Here is a 21,880-nt window from a genome sequence, read left to right as displayed (position 1 = left end):
CTGTATGAAATAAATATTCTTAAATGGTTATCGTTGATACACATAGCCGCTCTTCCAGACCCATGAGCTCCCATACAGTCAATGTTATTGAACTAAGGAGAAATAAGTGTGCCAAAAAACCAATTCAACTGTGTCTATTAATTCTTGGTGAAAGAGGATCAGGCAAATCTACTTTTATTAACAATCTTTGTAGTGGAGAATTATTTAATGAAGAAAGAAATATTCTGGAGGATCCAAAGTATGCGCATCTTCCTCCTAAACTACAACTAGTAAAAAAACATTTGGACTTGAGTAATGATGAATTAGCTCCAGTTTTACTGGATTTGGTCACTTTTGAAGGATTTGGAGATGGTTTTAATAATGAGAATACTTCCTATATAATTAATGAGTATCTAGAGTCACAATTTGATATGTTCATAGAAGATGAGGAGCAGGTTCAAAGGAAAACCAAAACACATGACACTCGACCTCATGCATGTATATATTTCATCAAACCGAACTTAAGGGGACTCAAAGAGTTTGATGTAGATATACTAAAGAAAATATGTACTAAAGTTAACATCATACCGGTTCTAGGCAAAGCTGATATTCTAAGTTCAAGGGAACTGGAATATAATAGACAGATAATAATGAGGGCTTTTAAAGAATACAACATTAAAATTTTCAACTTTGGAGAGGATAAAATCGGCGATATTTTCACTTCTATAAAAGATAACTATTTTCTTAAGGTTCTTCGTCACATGAATATCAATCAAGTATTGCCATTTGCGATATCGTGCTGCAATTTAGAACACAAACCAGATAATAGCAATAATGAGACTCTCCATATTAGAGAGTATTATTGGGGGAAATTGATTGTAGAGAACGTTCGTTGTTCAGATTTTGTAATACTTAAAGGTCTACTTTTTGGTTCTCACATACAAGACTTGAAAGATCATACACATAACGTTCTATACGAAACGTATCGTACAATAAAGTTGTTAGAACTGAGAAGTAATAAAATATCCTCGATGCCAGCCAATAAAGTAGTTAGCACATCATTAAATGAACCGAAGGCACTATTCGGACTAGAATTTGAGCAGAATGATCCAATAAAAATTAGTTCTCAAATTCACAAGGAGGGAGAAAATATTGCTGTGATTCAATTTAAGAAACAAAATCAGAAGTAACAGCTTTTTGATATAATTTGTTAATTTGTACAATATAAGATATGATATATAAGTAGAAGTCAAAGAGCGCCAAAATAACTTAGAGGTACTTTTCTACAAAGGCATCAGATAAGAAATATAGAGCTAGTATTATTAAGTATTGATCCTGTTGAAGGTGTATATAACTAACAGACTTATAAAAATTCATAGTCAAGTTTAAGATACGATAGAATATGCTTTTATATTATATAAAAGTATAGTATCATATACTACGAATTTTCATATGACTAAAATTCTACTCTTATTAACTATAGCAATCACAATATTCAACTTCCTACATATAGCAACAGTGCAAAATATAACGAGATTGCTTTAAAATAAAAGCTTTTGCATTTATATTTATCGAGGCCTGAGTACGCAGTTACTATAATAAGATAGAGTGTTGTAATTTGCACTGATGATTGAGAATTTGGTTATATTGTGAATGCATATATACAACGAAGATAATATATGAAGAAGGACAGTTATTATTCGAATGAATAGAAACAGTAGCCATCAAGAAAATAATAGTGAATATCATGATACTGTCGTAGATAATGAAGAAGTTACACCAATAAATGAGTCCGATAAGTCGAATTCTCATTCAACGTCGAATTCATCAAACCCAGTTAAATTTATGAGCACTAATGATATCTTCAACATGGATGGAGTGGTACGACAAAGTTTATCTGAAGCCGAGAAATCTGATAGTTCTGGTTCCAGCGAAGAAGCTGAGTTAAATCTAGGGACACAAGGTCACGATGATGGCAATAAAAATCCTGTTAGAGTTAATCAAAGGACACCAGATTTAGATAAAATAGCAAAGTTTATTAAAGGTAATAGAACACCTGGTAGGAAAAGTATATTATCTAAATATAATAGCTCGGATCTAGAAGATACACCTGTTAATCAACGAAGAGTTTTGAGAGGAGATAACAGTTCTTTCAACAAAATATCTACTATTAGGAAGAATCTTACGGAAGACATAAATCAAACTGAGAAAGCAAACGAAATTAATATACATCATGAAGAACTCCAGAGCACCCCAAAAAACAAAGAAATATTTTTGGAAAACTCGTCACCTTATCAAAGGAACAATTTGAAAGTGAATGGGCATATAAAAAAAAATAATAATAATAATTCCGACATTGGAAATGATGTTTCAGTTAACGAATTCGATACCTTACCGCATAGTCTATCAAATGCATTGAGTTATGGCGGCTCTCCTTCGAAAGCTAGCAATATAGAAAATGAGAAGTACGTGCTTAAATTAAATGGAAATACAAAGATATCAAGTAACGAAGCAACTCAAATCATTAACAATACCTCCGTTGCTACGCAAAATTCTAAGGGAAGTCAAGCTAATAAGCAAAACTTCTATGAAGAGCATCTCGGTATCGACACACAGCCCATAATATCATTATCTCAGGAACAGAACGAGACACAGGTCGATGAAACTGTTACAAATAATATCATTTTGTCACCATCAGTTGATAACTCTATTAAGAACAACTCACTTTTGCTCTCTCACGAACCAGTGATTGAGGTGCCTAGAACAAGCTCTCCTTCAAAACTAAAGCAAATTTGTATTAATAATGAGAGCACTCAAGAAATACCCAACTCTCAAAAAAAAATTGACTCCCAAAATATATTTGAAAAGGAAAAAATATATCTTCAAGTGTCTAGTAGGCCAACAACGACAGTGAATTCAGGGGACAACGAATCAACCTTAGGTGAAGATCAAGTATTCACAATCAATAGTGAAAGTGAGCTTACACAAGAACTGCCTGAGATTGATGAAGCCAATATAACAGCGGAGCACACTAATATTGACTCAAATAATGAAATTGATCAAAATACAAGTAAAAATGAAACTGGAAGTATAAAGTCCAGTATAGATGGTAGCCCAAGGAATTCATCAAATAGGAATAATTCTCAGAGAGAGTCTGAAGGAAAGATGGAAAGATCATTTCAGAGCGTTATTTCATCACACTTTTCTAAAGCTAAGAAAGGCACTGGTGTTAATTCACAATATCTTGATAAGGGAAAGACTCTTTCATATCTTTCGAGACTAATTGATATTGGAGTTCTTTCAGAAGAAAAGAATTATCTTTCGAAAAATGATGTTTTTTTCAATAACTCTGTATGGTATCTATTTGATAAGAATTTGAAGTTTTATCCTGGAAGATATATAGAATCCAACGGAGAATACTCTGAAGTTGAGCATAAATCAGGTACTATAACTGTGCTTACAAATGATTTACATTTCCTTGATATCCGTGTAAATGATATTGTTGAATGTGAAGGTCAGTTATACCAAATTGTTGGATTACAGTGTAAAAATACAGAAGTTGATAGCATACGATGTATCAGAGGTTATGATACATTACATCTGAGGAAACGGAAAATTAATGGTTCTTTATATAAAAAGACCTATATAAAAAGTCTTTCTGATATTTGCATTGATTTAGAAACTTGGGTGAAAAGACCGAAGATCATATTACATGGTAGTGAATTTAGTAAGGCTAACGCTCATGAAGATCTAAAAAAACCCATTAGAAGTCGAAAGTCATCTAATAACTCCTCTCCAAGAAAACCGCTGGATACTAATGTCAAATTTGAAAGTTCTACGCCATCAAAGTTGAAAAATAACATTGCCAATCTTGATTACTATGATAAAGAGAGTTCTCCAGTGGTACCTATCAATACTTCCTTCAACGCTTCTGTATTAGAGGTTTCTAAAGATGGTTCTAGTAGAGGTTTTCAGGATTGTATCTTTGCGCTAAGTAACCTGCCTACTTATACTGACGAATTGTCGGACACAATATGTAATTTTGGTGGAGATATTGCTGAAGATGGTTTCAATTCACTATTCGATTTTGCAGAGCCACTTTCTTTTGATGACACCTTCCTAAGGGAAAATTTCGATGTATCTCTCCTAATAGTAAACTCTAAATTGAAGTGGAAGTCACAGATTATGGGCTCTAAGAAACGATTTGCTTGTCTTTTCGCTAATAGGCATCTGAGAAGCTTGAAATATTTGGAAACTTTGGCACTTGGATGGCCTACTCTCCATTGGAAATTTATCGAAGAGCTACAAGATTCAGGAACTGGTCAAATAGAGGAGAGACTGTGGAGCTATTTGTTACCTTCGGGAGAGAGTTTACGGTTATATGATAACAGCACCAAGTCTAGTGTTATTGTATCAAATAATATTCACAGATTTTATTCGAACTTTATGTCAGGGAAAACCTTGCAAGATCAATTGGCAAATAGATCCTCGATATTACGAGGGTTTACGGTCCTGATATTAGGTACCTCAACTCTTGATAAATTTTTAAACTTTTGTTTTTGTTGCCTTGGTGCCAGTAATATTGCATACGTTTTATCCGATAGGATATCGAAACTTTCTACTCAAAAAAAACCTAACTCAGCTAAACGACAGAAAACTAGCAATATCGAAATTATCTTTAATGCTCTGTTGTACATACTTGAGCAACCACAACTATCTTCAAATACACATGTTCTTATATATGTGAACTGCATTACTAATGACAACGAAGATCATGTTGTCGACATTATTAGGAATACGGCATCATCAGTACCAATTAATGATGGTATGAAACTTTTTGTAGAATCGAAGGAATGGTTGATACAGACCATTATTCATACTAATTCTGGATTTGCTCATTAATTTGTGTAATTCTGTATGTATAGTATTGGTCTTTTAAAAACAAAAACTATTAATATAAAATACAATACACAACATATATGTATAAATGAATAGATAAATATAGAATAGTTATAAGCCTATGAATATGCAAAAAATATGTTACATGTGATAAATCGAGTAATAACTCAGTGGAAATACTGCGATGTGGGAAGAGTAAGAATATTATTTTTTTTCGTGTTAGCTTGCGCTATCAATCTCTAAACTAGATAAATCGAAATGGTAAATCTCTTTATCCAAAAGTTTCTTCAGATCCATGTAGTCAGTAGACATTTTATCGAGGATATGAGCATTACAGAAATTACCTTTAGCAAACTTAAACACACACTTGGCAACTGTGGTAAACTTTGCTGATAATTGGTATCTTTCGGCAAAACCTTGCTTGTGGGTCCGAAGAGGTTTTTGAGATTCTCCACTTGGAGTGGCACTCTGTTGTACTTGTTGCTGATGTCTTAATACCAAATTAACAGAAGACTTAGTATTATTTAAAGTGCTTTCTTCAAAAGACCCAGTATTCATTATTGGGGTGGTGTTTAACGTTTCAGTATCAGCTTGATTGTCATTGCTCTTTGGAGACCTCAGGAAGTGCTGTAAATGATTTGACAATGGATTGAATTGGAATTCATTTTGTATAATATCATCAAACATATTCAAGAATGAGTTATCATTAAATGAATGTACCAAAACATTACTTATCAGTTTCCCAAGTTTTTCAACAATATTCTCAATACGATCTGCTTCAGAATTTCGTTGTTCGAATACATTTGGAATAACAGCAGTAAACTCTGTAAATTCTAGAGGAAAGAATTGGGCAAGTTGTGGAATAAAAATTAGATCCGCTAACTTTTTCAGTTCTGTAAAAATACTGAGCAGTTTAAAATTAGGAGTCCTTTCAAAATCAATAACAAACTTAATGATAGTTAAAAAATCATAATAATAGGCTTGCAGATTAAAAATCGAAAATTTCAAATTATCGAACACTAGTTCGTTGCTTCCTTTGCTTTTGTATTTGACCAACCTGGCAATATTTTTAATAGAGAAATTCAATGCAATTAAAAAATTAGTCAATAGGTTATAGTGAGCATTGGTCAGAACATTTAATGTGTTGGAGTAGAGAAATTCATGGAATATTTGTTCCAGACCAGTCTTACAAACCTTGGAGCCAAAATCAACATCGATTTCAGTAAAAACTTTCATGGACATCAGGTAATTCCTTAATATAACAGCATCCTTTATCAATATTTTAGTTTTCTTGAAACTATAAGTAGGTTGACTTTCATTAGTTAAAATTGGTGCAGTAGGAATGTTTGATTCCAACTTTCTATTATCAATTCTTGTCAGGAAAACATGGAATTTAGAATGATTTCTAATACTGTATTCATACAAAACCAAACTGCTTGCTAATACTTCAGGTATAGGATGTAGACCACGGTTATGAAATGCGAAACTGTCATAGAATTGTTTAAAACTAGCAGTGTGTTGTTTTTGTATTCTTTTGGACGCACAAGGAGAGTTTGGTGTTGCCATTCCTGTGTGGCTAGAGCTGTTAGAGGTAACAGAACTGGAGGATGTTATTGGTAAATTTGCGCAAGTAACATTTTCGTCTTGGAATATGCTTTGAGTTTCCCATCTAAATTCATCATCAGGGATGCTTAGTTGTTCAACAGTATGTTCATCAAAAAATACAGAACAGTTCATGTTGTAGTAAATCGTTAACATCTGGGAAAATTTATATGCCATCAAGGCTGTCCTGATTTTAGTTTCATATAATAAATATTTAAAGGAAGAATCGAAGCTGATATTTTGCTGGGACGTGTTTGTTATGTCAGATAACAGATTTGATTTTATGATAGAACATATGGCAGCTACCTGTCTGATAACTAACTGTGTATCAATTCTGTCAAGATAATCGGCAAAGAAGGCAAAAATTATGCTTAATATCAATGATTGGATCAGCCAAACATGATGTTGCTTGTTTTGACTCTTTTTCTTTTCAATCAAGGATATCGTAGGATCCTTCTGGATGGAAATTTGCTCCTTCTTTTTACTTTCCAAATAAACATGAAGAATTCTTCTACTTGCCTCGTACAACTCCATAGTTTTAAAATTGTTATCTGTTTTATAGATCGACCCACAGGTAGCCATAAACAATGGTAAACAAACTAAACTTGATAAGTTCATGGCTTGTTTTGCGGATTTGATAGGTATTTCATGATAGTTGAAACTGTCTCCATTTAAATTCCATTCTTCTGTATTCAAAGAACAATATTCATCCTCTGACACATACTTTTTCAACGATTCAATATCTAGATTAATCACATCAGGGTGGATAAAAGGATGATGCAGTAGAAAGTAATCTTCAAACAAACTTATACACTCATTCAATTCATTACAACTAGGTAATAGTATCTGTTTTGAAAGGAGCAATGGATCTGGATTAACTTTATTTCCAGCTGTGCTCATACAATTCTGTTCATAGTACTTTAGAACACTATTACACAACGTTCTGAGCGTTGTAGTAAATAATTTTGCTCTTTTAGTATCGCCAGAATTTGGTGGTGAGGACTTCGTAATATTTACAGCACCAAGATAATCCAAACCATAGAATGTATAGTTATTATTAGGATCATGTAAAGATTCATGCATAGGTTGATCTTCCATAGGGTTATTACCATTTAAATTGCTCTCGAACTCTTCGTCGAGCAAATTCTTTTCTTTTTGGTTTTCATTAATCAGCAAGTTCATAAAATCATCATTACTATTTCTATTACCAAAAGTAATTTCTTCTTCTTCTTCTTTCATAAAGTCATTGAATATACCTTGCATATCCTTATTAAAGGTAGTAATTTCATTCATGTCGTTAATGAACGTAGGAGTAATCGATCTGTTGTCTGGTGTCAGTGACTCATGCCTTAAAATATCAGTCGGAATTTTACTGCTATTAAGTGTTATGGCAGGATTGATATGTTGTTTCACCGCATGAGGGCTGGTATTAGTGGCCATTTTATTCTCGATCTCATTTTGAGTCAAAATTTTAGAGTCACCAAACATATAATTAGAACGATGAGAGTCGTTACTGCTAATAGACATTTTATTAGGGGTAATACTTTTTACACGGGACGGTGGTCTCATTATACTGTTGGACCTTACAGTTTCAGATTGGTTTATCGTGTTTGGTGAATTCTCAGTAGTGCCGGATAGTGAAGCTTCATTCACAGTACCTGGGGTTTTTGAATTACTCTTTGGCAAATGGTGGGTGAATAGAGATTTCGTATGCAGTATATTATTATTATTATAAACAATGGAGTTCGTATGACCATTAGCATTACTGGTCTTGTGAACGGAACCATTAATTTCCTCAGTACCATTAAGGTCAAACTTTGGTGAGTGTTTCTTAGCTCTTTGGCCACCTTGAATCACAACAGGATGCCGTGTATCTGGAAGCTCTTGTGAAATAGTGACTGAAGAAGAAGGAGATGAATCACTCTGTGACAATTCGGCATTTGACGAAGATGAATATAGTAAATTTTGGTGAAATTGGTCTAAAATATTTTTCTCCTGTATTCTTGGTATTGTAGATGGGTTACCTCTCTCAGACATATCGTTGGGATTATTAAATGGAGACTTTAAGAATTCATAATCTACAGCTGAGCCCAAATTGTTGTTATTGTTGTTGTTGGGATTATTATTGTTGTTGTTGCTGTTATTGTTGTTATTGTTGTTATTCCCATTAGCAACACCATCCTGGTATTGAAAGTTATTGAATTCTTCGATATTAAAATCGATAGAGCCCTCATTTTCGTCGTCTAATGAGAATACATCCATATCATTAAAAGTCAACGCGTTACCAAAATCAACAGGTAACAGTTGAGGTGTTGAGAATTCGACATTATCCACAGGATGATGACTCCTTCCAAAGAACCCATCAGTATTAGTCTTTGAGCTGTCAGACAATATACCATTCATGGCACTACCGGTGGTATTAGTTCTACTGTCTCCTCCATCACCGCTGTTCTCAGTATAGGCTAGTTTTGAGGAACCACGTCTCAGTAGTCTCTGCCCCAGCGGCTTTGCGTAGTTTTCTGCAGACTGGGCACTGAAAGATGCCCTTCTCATCAAGCTTGGAGTGGCCACTTTCTTCATCCTACCTTCTAATTTATCGGTATCCTTTTTCCTCTTCCTATTATATTCGTCATCCTCGTTAAATAATCTACTCTCTGCCAGTGCTCTGGTATTATTAAGAGCACCAGTACTAGTATTGGCACTACCACTACCACTACCACTACCACTACCACTAATACTCCCGCTAATACTCCCACTGCCATTAGCACTGACACTAACACTTGCAGACGCGGATGCACTCCTTCTCGTCCTCTTCTTCCTCAACAGACTCTCACCACAATTACCACCATGCACCTTATGAGCATGTCTCAACAACAGATCTCTCCTTGTAAATCGTCTGTCACAAATCCCACAGCAATACGGTTTCTCCTTGGTATGCGACCTCTCATGCCGAGTCAAGTGCTCCTGTCTCGCAAACGCTCTAGTACAGGTCTGACAAACGAATAACCTCGGTTTCCCACTCGGCGTAAACCCTTTATACTTCAAATGTTCCGGTATCGTTGGCAGTTCTTTGTTCACTTTAGAACTCATATGCGCATTGATATCTCCAGACATCTGTGGCAACATATTTTTTTTTTTATTATCTATCCTTCTTCTCTCAGTCTCTCTTTTTTAGCCTCTCTTTCAGTATATCTAGTCTCTCTTTTCAGTATCTCTATGTATTCTTGTATTATATGTAGGTTTTGTTTTCTTTACCAATGAAAGTATTTTTGAAATATAAGAAACCCCCTCTTCTCTCTCTCTCTCTCTCTCTCTCGTATTTTTGAGTTCTCTGGTTGTTGTATTGGTTTTTTTTTGACACCTCCAGTTTTGATGGTTTTTTTTCCTGCTTTAACGGTTATTTATTTATTAGAAGAAGAAGATGAGAGACATTGCTTATTGGATTTACAAATGCGCATTATTCCTACGGCTATTTCTACCGTACTTGTGTGTCTGACTGTGTGTGTGTGCGTATTGCTTTACCGTACGGTCTGGTTCTTCTGTTTTTAGTCATGATAAACGTCCCTCGTGACTCCTTTTATTTTCATTTATATTGCATGTTGAGTGTGTGGGGACAGAAACCCTCGTAGAGATAAAAACACACCACATTCTCACACAAACTCTCGCTTCTTTTCTTTCTTCCGAACATTCTTTTTTACCCCACGGTTTCCCCTGGTGTGCGGTGTGTTCTGTGCGGAGACATTTGTTTATGGGCTTTTTTTCGGTGCCGTTGAAATTTTTGTTTTTTCTTGGTTTTGCTACCTTCTTCGCTTTTGCCTTTTTCACTCCCTACGCTTCCTATACAAAGGGCCCCACGATTTCCTATACAACAAGAAAAAAGAAAAAAAAGAAAGGATGAAGAAACTCGGACTAATGGAAGTGTCAATTAGTAAGTATAGACCCAATGACGAAGAAAAAAAAAAAAGGGGGTGGGGTGTAAGTTGTTTTTTGACTTAGAAAATGTCGGACATATATGTATTTTTTAATATAGGGTGTGTGTGTGTGTGTGTGTGTGTGTGTGTGTGAGAGAGAGAGAGAGAGAAAAACCACTATCAAAAATGATTTTATATAGAGTTCTATTAAACATACGTATATAACTAGATATACACACTATAATACTGCACCGAAACCGAAAGTGAGTTTGATAGCACGCACGTAATAGTTCTCGAAGTTTTGGCGGACTCTGTCCTCCTGGCCTACGGGGATATCTCTCCAGGTGATCTCGAGCTTTGTTTCGTGGTACTCCTTGGACTCGTGGAACTCGAGGTGCATTGTGCTGTGCCACGACGATGGCGACCAATCGGCTAGTCTCCATTGCATCACTAGGGATTTTTCCGAGACGCTGACGATCCGCGTGCAGACGTTCCCGCCGAAGAGCTGGTACTCGTCGCCTGCGGATAGAACGGGCGCAGAGGAGTCGCCCTTGGTGAGCCGCAGCTCGGACCTGCTGAACTGCTGTAGCCGCATCTTGTCTACAAACGTGCGCAGCAGCTCGCTCGCCGGGACGTTGAAGCTGGGTTCCAGGTGGATCTCACTGGTGTTCACCACGGTCTTCTCAGGTCCTTGTCTCAGCACCTCTTTCTTCGCGCTTGCGCTTGCACTGGCCACAGAGGATGGCGTGGCTGTAGAAGTACCGGCTGTTGTCCCGGTTGGTGTGTCGGAAGGTGGGGCTTTCTTGACTTGTTCGAAGCTGGCCTTCTGGTTAGCCCTTGTGAAGTTGCTCTTGACCTCGTCCTCAGAGACCTGGATGTCGTTACCGTGCGTGATCAAGAGGTCCTCGCCAAACTGCGAGAATATGTTGCGTAGTCGTGGGACCAGTTGCTCGCGGATGAGAGGCTTCACTTCTTGGTTCAGCTTGCTGGTCTCCTTGAACACCGCCACTTCAAACTGGTAGTCCTCCGTACTACTGTCAAACGCAATCTCAGGGATGTTGATACTACCTTCGAACTTCTCGCCGTCTAGCTCACCAGAGTACGACAACCCCATCTGTAAGTCAAACAGCGAGATGACTTTACCCTTGCGCTGGCTGACTTCACAATCACCTTCTAAGGTGTTCATACTAGTGATCTCAACACGACATTGCTCATTGGTCACTTGCAGACCAACTAATTTCTCCTTGAAGTAGTCACGTGCCCAGCTGATACAGTTCTTGTCGACCCAATGCCAATTGTTAGGATTTTGCACAACCATTCTTTGCTTTAGTAATAGTTTTTTTTTGGAACGCTTTTTTTTGATTCTATAAAGTAGTTATATTTTTGTCCTGGAATAGTCTTGGAAGTTCAGTTACTGCACACGCACATGCATGCTAGATGCGTAAACATATTTATATAGTACGTTATTTTGAGCTTAACAACTCAGAAAACTGAATGTTTTACCCGGATTAATCTTAACTACTTTTCTAGAACATTCCCTCGTTCCAATAGCGAATTCGTACATGATTATATCAAACCTGTTATAGAGTGTATTATTCAGTAACGATATTTTAAAGAAAGTATAATATTATAACAAACGACAATTAAAAATGTCCTACAGATTAAAAGATCAAAGATCTTTGTATATAACAAAGATTGTGAGTTTAAAAAAAAAAAAAATAAAACAATATTGGCCAGGGGTGAGGTGGGGGATTCTTTTTGCGTCTATAAAAATTCGTTCATGTTGGCAGCAACCAATGAAGGAAGCCCACCGCCTAGGAAATCAAGCATCATGTGCATACCTCCACCTCCACTGTAGTCATCAACTTCTTGTGGGAGCACCTGAGATAGTCCTTCTAGAAACCATACAGATTCTTTGACCTCGTTAGTGTAGTTCATCAGTAGCTTATAGTATGCTCTCATTATTCTCATGGCACCTATATCACCAGTCATTAATAATGAAAGGAAAGTCTTATCTAGTAGAGCTGGGAAAGCAAAAATTTTCAACAAAAAGTCCTTCTTGTTCTTTTCTCCTTGTAACTTATGTAAATAGGCTAACGTTATCAAGTATGGGGAATCTATCTCTACAGGGTATAGATCCGCAATGCTTTCATCAAAACAAATTAATTCAGCAACCGTTCCATTCGCTTGGTTAATTGAACTAGCAAACTCACTTAGGTCTACAGAAATAATGTTGAAAAAGATAGACTTAGGACTAAGAGGCCAAACTGCTGTTAAAATAGTAGCAGCACCCTTAACATGGAATATCCAAGCAGATGGTGACATTGAAGTTAACATCATATTATTCTTTTTCAAAGCATCGGAGGCATTTGTGGCATCCTTTGGGAACTGTATATGAGGATCATGGTTATTCCAGGCATTTGCTAATGAATCCATCAAAAGTATTAATGCACCTGCAACCAGCGCATCTGTATTATCATCTGTTATATTTAGTACTGCCCCACGAAGTAAGCTGAGGGCTTCTAATCTATGATGAGTAATATAATCTTCCAAACCAGCCTCGGTCCTTGAAAGATGTGTTGCACTAAATGATAGAATGCAGTGCATCAAGAATGGATATTCGAATGCTAAAGCCGGAATCTCATTCTTCCAAACATAAGGCTCTGATATATTTGCTGCAATAATTGTCTGCCAAACATTGGTACAATAATGGTGGAACATTTTCAAATCCAAAAGGTTAAGATTTGCAGAATCAGACAGTTGTTCAAGTTTCTTTATGTTGTTTGACAATATATTCTCGGGACCGGAAGGATTTCCCATTGGGGGTAGATTGGATAAATTCATGGAGTTATTGTCTTTCACCTTATCAAATAACGAAGGAGAACTTGCGACGCCCAACGAATCTCTAATTAATGGCGTCATGTTTAAAAGGCCACTACTTCCAGGTGTGTCTGCAAACTTAGGTGTTGCTACACTATTAGTACTCAGAAGTTTCTGTAGATCATTGTTTGTAGCGTTTTCCATTTTGATTTTTGCATCGCGGGTATATTCCTGTTCCTCTTGCATTGAGGTCAATGCATCATGAGCGCTATTTGCTTTATCTTGTTTAGTTTGACCAGAATTCTTTAGCCCTAAAAGTTCTTGAAAATCATATTGGACACCGCCAAATCCTGCAGTAAGTAATGAACTTAAGCTTTTGAGATTTATACCAAGTTTTTCTAATTGGGCGAGAGTATCGGCCTGGACTGTTGTTGCTGAATTGTTATTACCTTCATTTTTTGCTTTTGTACTTGGAAAGGTACTATCATTTATCAAGGATTCTAATGGCTTCTTTTTATCAACTGCATTATGTTGTTGACTCTTCTTAATAAACTCCTGTTGCTGCTCTAGTTGGATCTTCTGATATTGCGCTAGTTGCTGTTTCTGATGGCGCTCTAATTGCAGTTGTTGTTGGAATTGAACAAGGGCCTGATGCTGTGACAAGGACGATTTAGGTTCTGTATCATTCATTGGTATTGTAGAAGTAGCGCGAGGAGATGTATTACTGAAGGTAGGTTCTTGATCGCTTTTTTCTGCATTCATCTGTTGAAGAATTTGTAAGTGCTGTTGAACTTGATTACCTGATAAGAGTCCTTGTGCCGGAATACCAAGGATATTACTAGTATTATTTAGAAAACTATTGCTATTGAGATGTGCAAGCAATGAATTCTCGATACCAGCGAGGTTCTTTAAAGAAATATCTGTAGGAGTGGTATCTGATGTAGCTGTTGAATCGGATGGTTTGGGAGAATTATCCTTTGAACTTTCATATGACTTTGCCTTTGCAAGAATATTATTAATGGACGCTTGTAATGAGGAATCCTTTGGATCGGTGAGCATGAATTTTCTTCCTGGTATACTAGATACAACTCTAGAATCCTGTGGTATTTTGTCTGAATTAGGCTTTTCGGAATGAATAATAGCACCAGTAGAGTCTCTAGTAATATATTTTACTCTGGCCCTTGTCCTTCTCTTAGGAGGCTGTACAGGTGTATATACACAACTTAAACTCATTTTTATGCATTTACCGCAGACAGGTTTCCCCTCATCGCACTTAACCCGTCTTCTTTTACAATTGTCACAACCACTCTTTGATTTATTATGGAATTTCCGTTTACCAGTGGAAGTCGTACTAACTTTTTTACCATCAATTTCTATCAATTCAATAATTTTCTCACGTTTCTTATTGCCTAGTTCAGTATCGAGACTTTTTTCAATTTTTACCTCAGCCATTATGACTTGACTATTGATGTATTTATATGTAGATGATTTATTTTAAACAAAGAATAATAGCGGCTAATTGATAACTGCTTCGGTGTAGGTTTTATTATCGTAAAATAATCTTTGTTCCAATGTATTTCAGTTTTTTTGATAATTTTTGATGATTGTTAATATATTGTATTTTATCGAAATTGTATAATTTCTCGTACAGCGGCTATGTGATATGCAACGAAACGAAATGGACTGAATGGAATAAAAGGCAATGGGAACGGAGGTTTGGGGGTTTAAAAAGAAACCTTTTTTATTATATATAAAAATAAAAACGTTAGAAAATTCATAACGTTGATTGACGTAACAAATAGAAACTGCTATTACGAGAGAATAATAGCGGGCTTTCTGTGGAGCTTTTTAGTTCTTGTGTTTTTTAGTTCACTTAAATGCAAGCAAGTAAATTACTGATGATCAGTTCTAAGCGCATTTCAACTGGCTATAAGAACAATTGTGTCCAATATTAATGTCATACTTCATTTTTTGCACAAATTTCTAAGGGTTTAACAGAATAATGGAACAAAAAAAGAAAGAAAATATTATTTTAGTTGAAACAGTAATAATATAGTATTAATTTAATGAGGAAAAGAAAAGATTTTGGGTATTTGAACCATCTCTCCAGTATAAGTTTGTTTGTTTTATTGTGTGTGTTTTTTTGTTGGGCAATATATTGTCAAAAATAGAACCAGTATATTTGGTAAATTTCGAAGCGACTTGTGTAAGTTAACGCTTAATACTCCATCAATTGCACTAAAGCTCCCGTTTAACTGACTGTCTCTTTTCATATATTTCGTAAAATTGCCTTTCCTTATAAGAACCAACTGATGTCTACATTTTTTCTGTCGTTAAAGTGACAATGGAAGCCACCCTTAAACGGTGATATGAACAATGATCGAATTGACGAAGAGATTTAACTTGCATCAAAAATAAATAATCTGCAATATTTCGGTGTATGCTCTTCGTTTAATGGCAAAAAAACAAACTGAACATAGAACTGGTACACAAGTTTTTCTCATTTCTCGAACCACAAACTCGGTGCAATAACTCGCATAACAAAGAATATAATAGTGAGATTTATACGGCACTTGTCATTATTCTTATTTGATATGTCGTGCAACTTCTTCTGTTTAGATATTTAGAAGTAAAAAAAAAAACCCATTGAGCTAGTAGGACTAGATTATACCAAAATTTCGTGTACCTAAGGAACAATAGAACAATAGAAAGCAATAGAAGGGAACAAAAAGAAAGAAACGGTATTTTTATCTATTGAAAGAATTCCCATGCATATGCCGTCATCGAAGAGGGGAAGGGTGCGGGATAATTACTAGGAAAGGGCGATTTTTTTAATAGACAATGGGGTGAAAGTAAAGAACTTACACCAATTTATCGACTTAGTAAGCTTTCAAGCCCGGAGTCGCCTAATATTTTTTAGCTCATTCAGAAATCCACGTACCAGTATCTTGGCATGTTCGCTACCCTCGTTTAAAAATGGTAGAAATGCAATACGCAAAATGGATTTTTGGTCAGAAAAAACCAAAAAAATTATAATCAGGGTAATTGATCTATCGTTTAAATATCGATACGTTAGTTATGATATATCTCGTGATAGCGGGTTTTATGCTGTAGCAGTCAAATGTAAAATCCTGCTATTTATTTGATCTGTTCTACAATAGAGGTAATTGGGCTACATCTATCTGATGTTATGGTTGAGTTATACTAGATATTTATTTTTATCGCTTTTAATGAAATTGGTTTGAAGTAATAAAGAAAGAAAAAACCAAAATATTTTCATGGACATGTGTTTTGTTTTCAAGGGTTCTCATGCTTACCATATGGTAGAGCAATTATTAACATCTGATAATTCAAAAAGAAAAAGGAAGAAATAAGAAAATACATGATATTTTTTTATTTATTTTTATTTGGATATTATACAATTTCTATGATCTATTAAAAAAAATAATGAATGAGAATTATTTGCTTTGAAAATAAAATGAGACATGGATTGGGAATTTAGCAAAAAGCTTGGTTTTATAATATTATATCTTTGTTTTATTAATGGCCGTGAGGGTCTTCCTTTGGTGGCTCTGGATCGACTGTTATCATCGTATCGATTCTTAGAATAGCCACGCACGCCTCTAATGCAGACTTCAGGGATTTAACTTTACTTATTGTTGGCTCTAGGACACCTGCATGGACTTCATTTACAATCTTACCTTTAACAAGATCTAGACCATAGTTTCTATAGTTTCTCTTCTTGGCATCGTCAGGTTGCGCTAGCTGACTTGCAGCATGATATGATCTTAGTTTTGTGATCAACTCACTGGAATCCTTAGCGGCGTTCACAGCAAGAGTCTTTGGGATAACTAGTAGTGCGGCAGCAAACTCGGCAATAGCCAGCTGTTCACGAGATCCAACGGTTGTAGCAAAGTTATCTAGGTAGATATTCAAAGCAGTCTCAACACAACCACCACCTGGAACAACGTGACCGCTTTCTAGAGTTCTCTTGACGACAGAAAGGGAATCGTGTAAAGAACGTTCGATTTCGTCCAGAGAGTAATCACTTGGGCCTCTTACAATAATAGATGAAGAAGAGTGCTTGGAAGTACCCTTAATTAGAATACATTCGTCGTCAGAAAATCTGGACTGGACAACTTCTTCACAAGTACCCAAGTATGAGCTTTCGAAAGTTTCGTCACCTTCCAAGTTAGACATAGAACCAATTAGAGTAGCACCTGTAGCACGAGCAATTCTTCTTAGATCTTCCTTCTTACAACGTCTGACAGCCATTATTTTAGCCTCCACAAATTCTTTTAGACATAGGTCATCGATACCCTTAGTAGTTAGTACTACCTGAGCACCAGAGTCGATAATCTTCTTCACTCTTTCTAAAACCATACCGGATTCACGCTTACGGATTTCTTCCAATTGCTCAGGGTCTTCAATATTGATTTGGACACCCATAGCCATACGTGCCTTCTGCAGATTGATATCCAGGCAGGCAATCTTGACATTTCCTCCGCCAATGTGCTTTGGCATGGCTTGAGAAGCCACTGTACAGTTTAGAGCATAACCCTTAACAAGGACGGACTCCGTAGAAGACTTACCATGGGCCTTTAGGATATTCACAGCCTTAACAGGGTATTTGATTTCACCCTTTGGATTTTGAGTCTTAACAGCAAGCAAAGCATCTACAACCATATTACTGAAGAACTCGGAATCAGCACCAATGATTTTAGAGGACATACTGGTCTTTGCGATGTTAATTAAAGTTTCCTTACCTAAAGAATCGACACTAACAGATAAAACTTCATTAATAAATCTAATAGCTTCTTTTAATGCCAATCTATAACCAGTAATGATAGTGGTTGGATGAATCTTATTCTTCACTAACTCATAGGCCTTCTTCAGAAGCTCAGATGCTATAATCACAACACTAGTAGTACCATCACCAATCTCCCTATCTTGTTGTTGTGCTAATTCAACCAGGATTTTACCGGCTGGATGTTGTACATCAAGCAACGACAGAATGGTAGCACCGTCATTTGTAACAGTAAAATCACCAATATCATCGACCAACATCTTATCCAAACCAACAGGACCCAATGAGGACTTCACAACATTGGCAACTGCTAAGGCTGCTAACACGTTTTGGTTTCTAATATCATCTCCACTCACTTTCTCACCACCCAAAAACAGAGTATCTGATCTTGTATTATTAAAAAGTTGTGCCATTATTCTTTTCCCTTCAATTAGTTCTACTGACCTCTCAACCCTTTTTGTTCTATTTCAATCCTACAATTGAATTGGTTAAGATACCTTAGACTGTTTTGCCACTTGCCTTTTTATTCAACACCTTTCAATTTTAAAATTGAATTAGAGAATGGCTCTTCTGAAATTTTTTTTAATTATTTTTTTTTTTTTTTCGCAATCCAAATCCGTAGCGTTTTTATTTTCTTTTCAATGAACCCGATGGAAGGTTAAGGATATGAATTTTTATTAGTTTTTTTTTTATTTTAGAAATTATAATTACATAAAATTATATATAAAACGCTATATATTATTTCTTTATTTTTATTTTAATTGTTTGTTAATTTTTTTTATTTATAAGCTGGTATTTGTTGGTTTTGTTTGGTTTTTTTATTATGTTTATTTCTTTTTAATTATCAAAGTGATCCTGTATTCAAAAAAAATAAAAGAATTCTCTACTTGGATATTATTCTTCCTACCTAAAGGTCGGTGTAATATAGTAATAATATTTGGAATATGGGATGTCCATTTGTAGGCCTTTAGTTTGGATTTGTTTGATTTGAATTTCTTATCTTTTATTGTGCAAATAATGGTAAAATAAAATAGGTTTGAACCAGAATAAAACAAAATAACAAGAAAAAAGGAGAATATAATTTTTAAAAATAGTTAAAATGGAAAGGGAAAAAAAAATAAAAATCAAAAAATGTATTCTTCTTTTATTGAGAAGGAGTTTAACAATTTTTTCTTGAAAAGATGGTCATTAAGATAAGAAAAAACAAAAGATAATAATAATAATTAATAGTAATCGACCGTGTAGTGTAGTAAAAAAAAATCATTGATTGTTTTCCAAGTTTATTTCATTTTTGTTTTTTTCATCTTTTCCTTATGAATTAGAAGGACTAATTATTCTTAGTATTAATGATGAAAATGTTCTAAAGCAAAATAAAATTATGTTAACTCTTACAAGATTGTACATTTCTTACTCTTTTTGATCACAGGAGGTTCTAGTGCAGCGACGATGGCTTCGTCAAACACATTTTTTAGACCACGTTGAGTCAATGCGGAACATTCCACGTACTTTACAGCTCTAAGTTCTCTAGCGAGTCTTTCACCTTGTTCTGCGGTAATAGGGCGCAATCTTTGCTTTCGTAACTTCTCGATGATGACCTTGTCATCTCTTAAATCCACTTGGGTACCGACAATTAGACAAGGTACACCAGGACAGTGGTGATGTACCTCTGGGAACCACTTCTCCTTTACATTCTCAAATGAAGGTGGAGAGATAACACTAAAACAAACTAGAAACACGTCTGTGGAGGGGTAAGATAAAGGTCTTAGTCTATCGTAATCTTCTTGACCAGCAGTATCAAAGAGACCAAGGGTATAAGGTTCATCTCCGATCATCACTGTAACTGCATAGTTGTCAAACACCGTTGGAACATAGTCAGCTGGGAACTGGTTTGTGGTATAAGAAATCAAAAGACAGGTCTTACCAACAGCACCATCACCTACAACAACACACTTTAAAGTTTGCATTATATTTTAATCTGTTTTTGTTTTGTTTTTGTTTTTGTTTTGGGGTGGGGATTATCTATTATATGGATATGGTTATGATTATTGTTTGTATGTTTTTGTTGTCTATTCTTCTATAACCTTACAGAAAATCCTTATTAAGTTGCTAATGAGATTTTTTTTTTTTATTTCAAATTATCAGATGAAAGAGAAACAAGTATATCAATTCTTGAAGTATTTAACGTTCTTCTCTTCTAAGAAAAATAAATTGTATTGTATTATAAGTTATGTATCACCAGGAACTTGATATATTTTTATCGTGTAATAAATGACTGTTGATAAAAGGAAGTTTTCTAACAAAGGGGAATTTTGTCTCTAAACCAAAAATATATCAAGACTTTTCAAATGCCAATATGATTTTTATTTTGTGCAAATGGAGAAAGAGAAATAAAATTGAATAAAGAGAGAGAGAGCTGAGAAAGATTAAAAGAAATCAAAACCACAAGCACAAACCACAGGAGGAATCAACAGAAACAGAAGAAAAAAAAAATTTGCTGTCTTAAGAGAGAAAGATAGGGCTTAAAAGCCCATTAACAGAGAAGGCATGGTAGAAACGCGAACACATCACGAAAAAAAAATGATAAATGAATATAGTAATATATTATATATTTTCTAACAGAACCGAAGAAGTATAAGCAACAAGGGAAAAAGAAAAAGAAAAAAAAAATAAAATGAAAGACTATCAATCAAAAATGACGAAAGTATCACGCTTCTTAACATCGCAACTACTAATACATTATAAATCATAACCACGTATATATTGAGATTGTATTAATTAATATATAAAGACACATCAACACTCACTAGCCTGTTGCGAATAATAAAGTGGCCAGCAGGGTCTCTATGTTCATCTTTAAACCACGTCACAAATATATTTTGACACGAATCAACACCTTTTGTATGCCTAACGATATATACTTTTTTTAAAAAATTAAAAAAAAAAAGAGAGAAAGTGCTCGAGGTGGGGTTTGAACCCACGACGGTCGCGTGACTTGTGACCTGAGCCGCTTTTAAGACCCAGAAACATCCGTACAGTTAGCTCCCCAGTTGGGGATGCCACTATAAGCACGAAGCTCTAACCACTGAGCTACACGAGCATTTTCAATAATTGACTTAGTTTCGGAAGCCTTTTATACCCCTTGAAATTTTTAGGGTACAGTTTTTTTTTTTTGAGTACCGATCTTCGATTATTGTTTCTATTTTTTTTTTAAATGGCTAAACTGGGCCAATCCTCCGTTGCTATGATGATCTCCGAACGCTCTTTACCACTAGTTGTTGTTCTTATCCTTATATGATAAATTAGTACAATTTTTTTGTTATTAGAATTATATATATAAAAACAATTTATTTAGTATGTAAATAATTGTAATTCCGGGAGCTTATTTCTTGTGATAGTTTTTTTTTTTGTTCCTATCCGAGGAGAAAAAACTCAATTGTCTATATAATCCAAAAAGAAATAAGCCTATTGGGTATTTTGGTCACAAGTTCACTTTTCTTTAATTATTAGTTTAGTAGTTACTTACTTATTATTATTTTTCTTCTTGTTCTTTTTTTTAATCAATTCAGTTATCACAAACTAATTCCAAAAGGAAACAACAACATAGAAGTTTTAGACATTGATCTAGACAACCACTCTCCTTCTGTGGTGGAGCTTGTTGAACATATACTGGCTGTTGTTGGTAGTAGCCTTGTTGTGGAGGTGGGCCCTGTTGGTAGTAACCTTGTTGTGGTGGTGGCTGTTGATAGTATTGTTGACTCATTTTGGTGGTATTTGTTGTCTGGCTATAACTCTTTTAGTGTAGAAGTAACTAACAATCAAGATGAGAAAGACTATAATTAAAAACATGTAGCTTAATTAATTA

General features: G+C 35.2%; 8 protein-coding genes across 8 annotated transcripts; 2 read left to right on the top strand and 6 right to left on the bottom strand.

The window, feature by feature from the left end:
- Positions 1–23: 23 nt before the first annotated feature.
- Positions 24–1,169, top strand: SPR28 (septin SPR28; the record flags this gene model as incomplete). Its single annotated transcript, XM_071052916.1, has 1 exon — positions 24–1,169. One exon carries the CDS (start codon positions 24–26, stop codon positions 1,167–1,169), a length of 1,146 nt encoding a protein of 381 aa, XP_070911166.1.
- A 514-nt stretch (positions 1,170–1,683) lies between these two features.
- Positions 1,684–4,881, top strand: RAD9 (chromatin-binding protein RAD9; the record flags this gene model as incomplete). The annotated part of the gene is made up of 1 exon (XM_071052915.1): positions 1,684–4,881. The coding sequence occupies one exon, from the start codon at positions 1,684–1,686 to the stop codon at positions 4,879–4,881; it is 3,198 nt and encodes a 1,065-aa protein (XP_070911165.1).
- Positions 4,882–5,097: 216 nt separating this feature from the next.
- ADR1 (DNA-binding transcription factor ADR1) lies at positions 5,098–9,606 on the bottom strand (the record flags this gene model as incomplete). The annotated part of the gene is made up of 1 exon (XM_071052914.1): positions 5,098–9,606. One exon carries the CDS (start codon positions 9,604–9,606, stop codon positions 5,098–5,100), a length of 4,509 nt encoding a protein of 1,502 aa, XP_070911164.1.
- A 1,023-nt stretch (positions 9,607–10,629) lies between these two features.
- Positions 10,630–11,709, bottom strand: AHA1 (Aha1p; the record flags this gene model as incomplete). The annotated part of the gene is made up of 1 exon (XM_071052913.1): positions 10,630–11,709. One exon carries the CDS (start codon positions 11,707–11,709, stop codon positions 10,630–10,632), a length of 1,080 nt encoding a protein of 359 aa, XP_070911163.1.
- Positions 11,710–12,155: 446 nt separating this feature from the next.
- Positions 12,156–14,663, bottom strand: UPC2 (Upc2p; the record flags this gene model as incomplete). Its single annotated transcript, XM_071052912.1, has 1 exon — positions 12,156–14,663. One exon carries the CDS (start codon positions 14,661–14,663, stop codon positions 12,156–12,158), a length of 2,508 nt encoding a protein of 835 aa, XP_070911162.1.
- A 2,088-nt stretch (positions 14,664–16,751) lies between these two features.
- On the bottom strand, positions 16,752–18,431 carry TCP1 (chaperonin-containing T-complex alpha subunit TCP1; the record flags this gene model as incomplete). The annotated part of the gene is made up of 1 exon (XM_071052911.1): positions 16,752–18,431. One exon carries the CDS (start codon positions 18,429–18,431, stop codon positions 16,752–16,754), a length of 1,680 nt encoding a protein of 559 aa, XP_070911161.1.
- Positions 18,432–19,406: 975 nt separating this feature from the next.
- Positions 19,407–19,982, bottom strand: CDC42 (Rho family GTPase CDC42; the record flags this gene model as incomplete). Its single annotated transcript, XM_071052910.1, has 1 exon — positions 19,407–19,982. The coding sequence occupies one exon, from the start codon at positions 19,980–19,982 to the stop codon at positions 19,407–19,409; it is 576 nt and encodes a 191-aa protein (XP_070911160.1).
- Positions 19,983–21,580: 1,598 nt separating this feature from the next.
- On the bottom strand, positions 21,581–21,778 carry CPP2 (cysteine-rich palmitoylated domain-containing protein CPP2; the record flags this gene model as incomplete). Its single annotated transcript, XM_071052909.1, has 1 exon — positions 21,581–21,778. The coding sequence occupies one exon, from the start codon at positions 21,776–21,778 to the stop codon at positions 21,581–21,583; it is 198 nt and encodes a 65-aa protein (XP_070911159.1).
- Between the last annotated feature and the right edge of the window lie 102 nt (positions 21,779–21,880).

This window comes from Nakaseomyces bracarensis, assembly GCF_045282275.1.
Source record: "Nakaseomyces bracarensis strain CBM3 chromosome Unknown Scaff10_0, whole genome shotgun sequence".
In the NCBI taxonomy this organism is placed as follows: Eukaryota; Fungi; Ascomycota; class Saccharomycetes; order Saccharomycetales; family Saccharomycetaceae; genus Nakaseomyces; species Nakaseomyces bracarensis.
Note: the sequence above shows the minus strand (reverse complement) of the source record. Positions and strands in the feature narration are given on the sequence as shown.